Source organism: Temnothorax curvispinosus, unplaced genomic scaffold (genome assembly GCF_003070985.1).
Source record: "Temnothorax curvispinosus isolate PA1 unplaced genomic scaffold, ASM307098v1 QBEX01011497.1, whole genome shotgun sequence".
Classification (NCBI taxonomy): Eukaryota; Metazoa; Arthropoda; class Insecta; order Hymenoptera; family Formicidae; genus Temnothorax; species Temnothorax curvispinosus.
The window spans coordinates 1-8572 of NW_020221277.1; the positions used below are offsets into that span (position 1 = coordinate 1).

At 35.1% G+C, this 8572-nt stretch overlaps 2 protein-coding genes across 2 annotated transcripts; one reads left to right on the forward strand and one right to left on the reverse strand.

Annotated features, from left to right (window-relative positions):
- The first annotated feature begins 61 nt into the window (after positions 1-61).
- On the forward strand, positions 62-3998 carry LOC112461516 (cell division control protein 45 homolog). Its single transcript, XM_025026779.1, has 9 exons — positions 62-239; positions 1361-1513; positions 1607-1816; positions 1897-2070; positions 2151-2389; positions 2475-2811; positions 2893-3287; positions 3357-3433; positions 3516-3998. The coding sequence occupies exons 1-9, from the start codon at positions 189-191 to the stop codon at positions 3578-3580; spliced, it is 1701 nt and encodes a 566-aa protein (XP_024882547.1). The 5' UTR covers positions 62-188; the 3' UTR covers positions 3581-3998.
- A 94-nt stretch (positions 3999-4092) lies between these two features.
- LOC112461515 (nucleoredoxin-like) lies at positions 4093-6874 on the reverse strand. Its single transcript, XM_025026778.1, has 7 exons — positions 6854-6874; positions 6494-6763; positions 5817-5917; positions 5456-5651; positions 5174-5264; positions 4944-5083; positions 4093-4717 (listed from the first exon to the last, which is right to left on the reverse strand). The coding sequence occupies exons 1-7, from the start codon at positions 6872-6874 to the stop codon at positions 4487-4489; spliced, it is 1050 nt and encodes a 349-aa protein (XP_024882546.1). The 3' UTR covers positions 4093-4486.
- Between the last annotated feature and the right edge of the window lie 1698 nt (positions 6875-8572).

Here is an 8572-nt window from a genome sequence, read left to right on the forward strand (position 1 = left end):
TCGGAAGTAACCTCCTCTCGCCGGCGGCGTCGACGGCGGTCGCGCGATCGTCGCGCGCAACGGTGCGCCGTGTGCCGATCCCGACGACGGTTTGGATTTTTCGCGCTTAAATCGCCCGCGTGCCGTGACCCGCGCGCGAGACCGTCGCGAAACCTGCGATGTTTCGCCTGCCGTAAGACGGTCGCAACATGTTCGTGACGAACCTGGAGAAGGATTTCTACGATGCGATACAGAGAAGCGTGAGTCGACGTCCCGTACTGCCTCGCGGCCACCGTCTCCGTATTCCGCGTCCGTCGTATAGGTTACACGCCGCGCGATCCACCTGCCTGCACTGTCTCGTCGTTTCTCGTGCTCTCTCCGCCAGCTCTTCCGGCTCTTCCGCAACGTTCCGGTCACACTCGTCCGGGTCTTTCTCGTCCTTTCTTTCTACGTAAATCACGCAGTTACACAATTCTCTCTCTATTTTGGGCGATCGGAGTTTACAACTTTGTTGAACGCGTGCGAGTCTCTAACCATCATTGATTTTCCTTTGTTTTTTTATTAATAATAAAATATCTATTGTTGATAAAGTTTTATTTACAATAGACACAAACAGCATGTATATTCTTTGTATGCTTTATAAGAAATAACTCTTCTTTAAATTCGACTATTTTCTAATTCATAGTTGTATATAATTCTATTTTTCTCTTGGATAAAATAGAAAACTGTATTGTACAACTCTTCTGTTAATAATAAATATAACGTAAACCGTGTATCTCTGTTTGTTATATACTTCATAACAAGTAATTCATTAAATCCACATTTGCATTCGTAATTATAATCATCTTTTTTTTAGATAGAGAATCGTATCATGCATGATTCTTTTGTTTCTTATTAATAATAAATGTGTTCAATATCGATAAAATCTAATTTATTAATAATAAGCACAAACAACATATGTATTTGCTGCTTTACAACAATAATTCTAATCGTTAAATTTATATTCTTATTCATAGTTGTGTAATTCTATCTTTCTTTTGGATAAGTAAAAAAACTACGTGTGATTCTTTTATTTATTAATAACGAACATAACAAACATATCTGTTTTTCTTACATAATTCTTAAATAATTCTTTATTAAATTTATATTTATATATATTATAATTCTGTCTTTCCTTTAAGCAGTTGGAAAATTGCATCTTTACTAATAAATAAACGTGACACAAATAACATCCATTCATTATGTGTGTTGCAACAAATAATTCTTCGTTAAATTTATATTTTTATATTCATATTTTTAAGATTAAAAATTATAGCTTGAGTATTATTCGACACTGAACAATTTTCTATTTCATAGAAATATCTAATCCTTCCTATTTTAGAGGTGTTTACTTCTGGTGAACTTCGATGTTGATGCAATCTGTGCCTGTAGGATACTGCAACAGCTTTTCAAAAATGATCATATGATATATACTCTTGTACCTGTCCGAGGTATTCAGGATATGATAAGTGCCTTTGACGAAAACTGTGAAGAGGTAGGGACACAAGAGTCTTCAAGATACATTCACATTGAATTGTGTGCTTCACTGACAAAAAATAATTAATTTAAGAAAATGTTCTCTTTCCAGATAAAGAATGTTGTTATGATAAACTGCGGTGGTACTTTAGATTTGGTAGACTTACTCCGACCAGACGAATCCGTGGTATTTTTTATCCTCGACAGTCACAGGCCTTATGATTTATGCAATATATACTCAGAAAGTCAAATACGTATTCTTGGTAAACCCGATGAAGACAATGAGATCCCAGAATATAATGATATATTCCGAGATGACAGTGTGAGTAACAGATTGTTTCATTTTGTTCAATTCTTATTCTATATCCTATATCTTCTATAAATCTGTTCAATTATGTACAGTCAGATGAAGAGGACGTGAATGAAGAATCAGACAATGAAAACGAAGGCAGGCAAAGTAAACGGCGAAGATTGAACGAAGAAGACATGGTGAGGAGAAGCGAACGAAGAAAATGGGTTGAAAACAGGGCAACGATTCTTTTCAATTATTTACAATACAGTTACTATGGCAAATCGGTATGCATTATAATTTACGATTTTGATAATAGTGAAATTCTGTTTTACAAGTTCACTGTATATGTTACGTTTTATTACAGAGCGCGATAGTAGTATTTGAGATGGCTTGGAATATGTCAAAGGATAATCTAGATATGGCATGGTGGGCCATAGTTGGTTCCACGGAACAATCTATTCTCAGCAAAGTGGAGTCACGAATATCCGTTCTTGAGGAAGGTTCTCTTCAGGCACATGTTTCAAGATTAACGCATAGACAAGGTGTTGATATCGACAAGCAACAACAGCAACAGAGTATTGTTAAAGTTACGTACGATAAAGAGTATCCTTTCACACGTATAATTTGTTTCTGATTCGATACTTAAATTTGGCATAGGCTATGTTAATTCCTTATTGATAACGAACAGTCTCCAATTAGCATTGTATCGTCACTGGACTGTCGAAGCCAGTTTGAAGTATTCAATGTCAACTGCAATATCGTTACGTCTATGGTCCATTAGAGGAGAGCAACGTTTGAAGGAAGTTTTAGCCGAAATGGGTTTACCTCTGGTGCAATCCAGACAATTGTTTCGTGCAATGGATCTTACTTTTAGACAAGAATTTAGACAGATGGTTGAAAAATTAGCTGGCAAATATAATGTCAGTAGCATCATCGGCACTAGTTTTACCCTCCAATATGGTTATCGTTTTAAATATTGTGCATCAGATATGGTATATGCTATGTTGGCTTTACTGGACTCGACGGTAAGCAGTCATTAAATATAGTTAATACTTTTAAATATGTTAATATTTTTTCTAACGTATACGTGACCCGTACTTTTACAGACAAAGGACAGACAACCACAACGTTGTTTCTTAGACGCGCTGGACTGTTTGTCACGTACAAAAAAGGATGTTTTAGAAAGTGGCATTGAAAAGGCAAAGTTTATGCTTCACAATATCTTTAAAACTGCCCAGAGTGTGTTAGAAGCTAAACAAGTAAAGAATTTCGGTTCCTTTTTATATCTCGGTGTGCCGGATGGAAATATAGATAATTATTTATTTGCACATCCTCATCCTTTGATCATGCTGGCTCAATTTGCCCTCAAAGCGTATGTAAATTCTTCGAGAAACAGACGCGCTTCTGAGTGGCCTCTTGTGGCCTCCGCAGTATTTAATGTAGAGGAAGGATCGTGTCTTCTTGTCGGCATACCGCCAGTTTGCGAGGATCAACCCAGAAGGTAATATTTTATAGACATAAATAAAATATGATTTATATTATTTAACCATGAATTTTGTGGTTGTTACAGTTTATTCGGGAAAGCATTCGAGCAAGCCGCAAAGAATAAAAATTGTTACATTGAGGCAGATTATTTTGACAGTACAAGTAAGTATGAAATAAAATTTTGTAAGCTGGTTGACGTGAATCAGATGGAATTTATTGTATTTAACATTTTTCCTTTTTACAGTAATAAGACTGAAAATCGAAGAAAGACCTAAGTTTCTTGATGCTTTGGCAGCACTCCTCGCGTGATAATCATCATGTATAATTATCAGAGATGGACAATATGACAATTACTTTAATCAAATTTTTAACTAACACGACTATTAAAACAACTCGATACACTTTATAGCTCATGACGTATAGTGCCTTTTTTTTTAAAAACGCAAGTTCATTGTATAATTTTTAACCAGCGACGGTAGTAGCTTTATAATTGTAAAATATTTAATATATAAATTAGAACTGATATGTGAATCATTAACATCGTGTGAGTGTAATGTGTGTTGTATAAAAAAATGTAGGATACAACAGTAAGTGATAAGTAAAAGATTCCAATAATGCTTGTATTAGTAATTTAAGAGACATAAATACTTTTATAAAAAAGAACTTGATGGAGAAACAAAAAAAAACGCAGATACAAATAAAGTCTTTTGCTATATTGGACAATTGATATGATGCTCATCATTGCTTATATGCCTAAGAAAATTTATACAACAAATGTATATTTATACAAATATTGTGTCAAATATTTAAATACCGGCAATGTAAGTACAATGCAGCTCGTATATAAGCTACATAACAATGAATAGGCTATTTTACAAACACAAGAACCTCCAGTGCGCTTACCTGGTATTTATTTAGTAATTTATAATATATTAACGTATTCGTGTGCGTCTTACGTACGTACGTACACTAAAAAATACAATTTGATCAATTTAGTTTTGACTGTGGTATAATACAGATTTTTTTGTTACATTCGCGATGAATTACGTAAGAACAAGTACAACTTACACGCGAATCTCTCTATATAAAGAACGACGATATCACAGAGACAGGAGAGGAAAAGAAGAAGAGAAAAAGAGGGACTTTTTTGTCTGAACAACCGTTATAAAATTTGACAAGTACAAATTTTGTATTTAATTAACTTTTTGTATGATTTTAGGCCGGCATACGTTCGGTAGTTTTTGATGTTTTATGCACTGCCGCTATTTTATTTATCGGCAGTTTGTTATTGAGAAATCCATCGACGAACTGTTGCACAGAGTCCACAGTAATCTCAGCACCGTACTCCATTACAACATATATCCCTCGCGGAATGTCGATAGCAGTTAAAAGAGGTACTGCATCATCCAAACCAATGAATTCGCGAAGAATGTCCGATGTTTCACACTGTGTCAAAAAAATCATTAAATGTCATTAGTTTAGAAACATTTCATATTTAAGAAACATTTGCAGTTTTACACAAAATATTTACATCTTATAGACTTATAGTCATAAAACTATGGATTCTTATTCTTATAAATATTCAAAAATTACACAAAAGTCATACTAATTAGTTATATTAATTATAATACCTATTTAATTTTATGTCATATGTATATGTATATACACTTACGTCTAAAGCTATGTAAAACTGCAAAGAATCATCATCAGGATCATCATAATTTGGATCATAATCAGGTTGATCCCTTCTATATATTTGTGCAGCTGGCAATAGTACACTTTCTCCAAATTGAATTTCACAATCGTCTCCCTCTGTAAAACATAGAATTCTAACAGTTTAGTTTTCAGCATATTTTATTCTGTTAATTTCTATACATGTACATTTTATTAATATCATCTTACCGACAAACAAGATAATGGCTGGAGCATCATGTAATGATGTAGCATACTTTTCTGTTAGGATATTCACCAGTCTAAAGCTCCAGGGAAAATTCTGAAAATTAAATAAATATAATTATTAGTAAATAGAATATTAAAAATTAGTTCTGCAATAGTAAAAATTTCAAAAGAGGATATTTTATAGATATTTTATAGATTTTTTATAATCTTTAATAATAGCGCCTTTATTTTTCTGGTATTTTATTTGCGACATAATTATATTTGAGAAACTTTTATTCAAATTACCAGTCCCTCTGGATCTTCGATCAATTCAGCGCGTCCATCTAGAGTGATTATATTGTCGCGAGGATCCAGAATGACTAAAGTAGGTATTGCCTGTACGTCGAAAGCTCTCGCCAATTTTCGACGTCTTTCTTCTTGATTAAAAGGTATCCTCAACCAAGGCATTGTTTCGGTGTACGCATTGTAAGAGTCCTCGCTCCTAGAATACAAACACGCCATTGAATTGCTTTACAAAAGGTAAGCAAAGAAAATAAGAAGATAACAGAAACAATAATTATACGGAAAAATTATCCGTCAAATGAGAGGAACAAATATCTCGAAATGAAATGCGACTTAAAGACAAGAGTGTATTTTAAAAACCTACCTGTCCGAGCTCACGAAAATTACTTCAAAATCGTGGCCTCTTTCCCGGATTCGTTGATACGTATCCACGAGTTGCGGGGTGAATGCTTTACAAGGCGGACACTAAATTAAAAGAACGCAATGTATTAATAAGATGATTAATAAGATTTGAATGCGTAACATAAATATTTGCACAATCAGGAATATAGAAAATTTAATTTTAAAATAACAAAATCCCCAAATATAACTTAGATTGAATAAAAAAATAAATTCTAGAAAAGATTCTATATTCTTTTATAAATATATAGAATCTAAGGAAGAGCTGGTCAAAGACGGTATAATTTTTACAAGAAAATATTAGAGCTTATAAAGAGAATTCTAAGAAAAAATACTAAAATTTATAAATTTAATTTTAATTCTGGTTCGTTTACTTTGCAAACTACAAATATTAGCAAAATTTTACTATTATTTTATACAAAGAGCGTAAGATTATTTAATTTATCTGTCACCGTTTCGCTGAAGACGGCTCAAATTAAGTAAAGCTAAAACGTATATACGGTTTATAACTTTGTGTTGAGTTAATTATAAGTTACATAACGTTAACTCACGCACAACTAACCGTGTTCGACTCTCAAAGTTAAGCCCACTTTGTTCTTTGTTAATTATTAATTTCTAATTCACTTGGGTATCATTGCTCACCCAATGTGCACTGAAGTAAACCCCTTTGAAGCAGTGGCGGAGCTCCTCGTGCAACATAGGCTCGTTGCTGTCGCGAGCGCCGCACGGTAGGAGAGGTCCATCCTCGAGGGCAGCTTTCGGATGCGGAGGTCTCCAAGGGAATTCCGCGCCGGTGGGATCGGCGATAGTTCGCTCGACACCTCCTCTTGTCACAACCGATCCGTTGGACGCCTCCAGTAAAATCAACGTCGGCACGCCCGCCTTTATCCGATACCTTCGAGTCAGTCTGGTCTGGAAAAAATTAATACACATTGCGAATAATGATATACTCGAATGGCAACGATTAAAAGCAAATTGCAAAATTGAATGTTCTCGGGAGACCCACTTAAGCTTCGAAGACATCTTGAACTTCGAAGCTTCGAATATCAAAACCTTAATTCGAAGCAAATCACCAGCCCTAGTTTTTACGTTCAGCGCGACTCATATGTTCATTTCTATATCAATGCAGATTAACTTTAACTTACTTTTTGTCTTTCTCTAGTTCTAAGGATTAGAGGAAGATAAACAGCAAGTTACACTGAGATTTAAAGTTAATCTACATTGGTAGAAATAAACGTCAGACGTTTAATTACGAAACCTTTCATTTTGTTGAGAATCTCGCGCGTAATACCATCGTATGTATATATGCGGTTTTAATTAACGTGATGCAGGAAGGAAGGAAATAATGGTCTCGCTCAATAGCACCAATAAACAAGACGAACTAAAAGCGTATTTCTCCAGAGACCTTCTGCGGGAATAAGCGCGAATAGCTGCAGTCGGAGCTGCTGTTAACGATGCAAGCGATATTACCGTACAGATAATATTACTCGAGGTATAATAAGGATAATGGAATAAGAGCTGCACGCGTGGAAGCCAATTACCGGCGAAAATATACCAATGCACAGTTTACTGTATCGTATGCGTTGATCTTGTTTCTCTCAGCAATTCAATAAATAACAAACAGATTTTCCATTATCTTTATTATTATATATGTATAATTGTAATATTTTACAATGTAATGTTCGCAACATTGTAATGGAATATATTGTACGCTTTATTAAAAGTCATTCTGCAGTGCAAATCACGATTTCAAAAGCTTTATACTGCGCAAAATTGACTCGTTATTTATTCGACTAAATTAATTTATCTGTACTATTTTGTTAATGTGAATAAAATAATCAATTTTTTATTGCTTAATATGTGGATAGAAAAATTATATCAGAAACAACGGATTATATTTAAAAAATTTCTTCAAACAATTCTGTCAGTTGAATTAATCGCCGATTAAATTAATCGGAGTTTGGTGGAAATCGCGTTTAATGCATGAATTTGTTTGCATATTTGGAGCGCGTGTTTCCAGTCTGAAATATTCGTGTGTTGCAACTGTTGATTATTCGCTGTCTATATAATCTAATTTCTTTTCGTTTTGTTAAACGATAAAAAATAAATCGTTCTATCTATGTTGAAACCACTAGTGTAGGTATTACCTAATTAGTTAATTAACTGATTAGATTAATCGGAGTTCGGAAAAACCTGGGACACCCTAAATATTATAATTTCATCTCTTTATATGAAAATGTAAGTGTTTTTTTCTCAGTCCTCTAATGTTATTTAACATAATACAAACGCGTCTTTTTCAGAACGAAACATGTTATCTCAGAATACATTTCCAGTTTCTCCGTCGACGAAACTCGCTGACGCAGCTTCTCGTCATAATCGTCGATCGAGTGTCATAATTCGAGTGAGAGGAAAATCCACGCGCGCGCGCGCGTGCATCCGTACCGAGTCTAAACCTTCCAATCTACCCCTGAAACTGCATTAAGTTGGCCGACCCTCTTCTGGAACATTCGAAGCCCCTTGTCCCGATGTCCCGATATCTCGAGGGAGGATCGGTCGGGATTTCTCGTATCGCGCGGGATGCCCCGTTACAGTTTATGGCGCGCATAAAGGGTGAAAGGAGAAGAGGGGACACAGAGAGGGTGAGATAGAAGAGGCGTAAGGCGAGAGAGAAGGGCCTCGTAGGTAGCGAACACGATGGATCGCACTGTACGTTATCGCGAG

What these genes read in the sequence shown, in the direction of transcription:
- LOC112461515 (XM_025026778.1), bottom strand. Translation starts at nt 6,874, where the DNA reads ATGTCTTCGAAGCTTAAGTGG. An exon ending in TGTCTTCGAAGCTTAAGTGG is followed by an intron (nt 6,764 to 6,853) that starts GTCTCCCGAGAA and finishes AATTTTTTCCAG; the next exon opens with ACCAGACTGACTCGAAGGTA. An exon ending in TTTACTTCAGTGCACATTGG is followed by an intron (nt 5,918 to 6,493) that starts GTGAGCAATGAT and finishes CTTTTAATTTAG; the next exon opens with TGTCCGCCTTGTAAAGCATT.
- LOC112461516 (XM_025026779.1), top strand. Translation starts at nt 189, where the DNA reads ATGTTCGTGACGAACCTGGAGAAGGATTTCTACGATGCGATACAGAGA. An exon ending in TTGACGAAAACTGTGAAGAG is followed by an intron (nt 1,514 to 1,606) that starts GTAGGGACACAA and finishes TTCTCTTTCCAG; the next exon opens with ATAAAGAATGTTGTTATGAT. An exon ending in AAAGTTACGTACGATAAAGA is followed by an intron (nt 2,390 to 2,474) that starts GTATCCTTTCAC and finishes GATAACGAACAG; the next exon opens with TCTCCAATTAGCATTGTATC.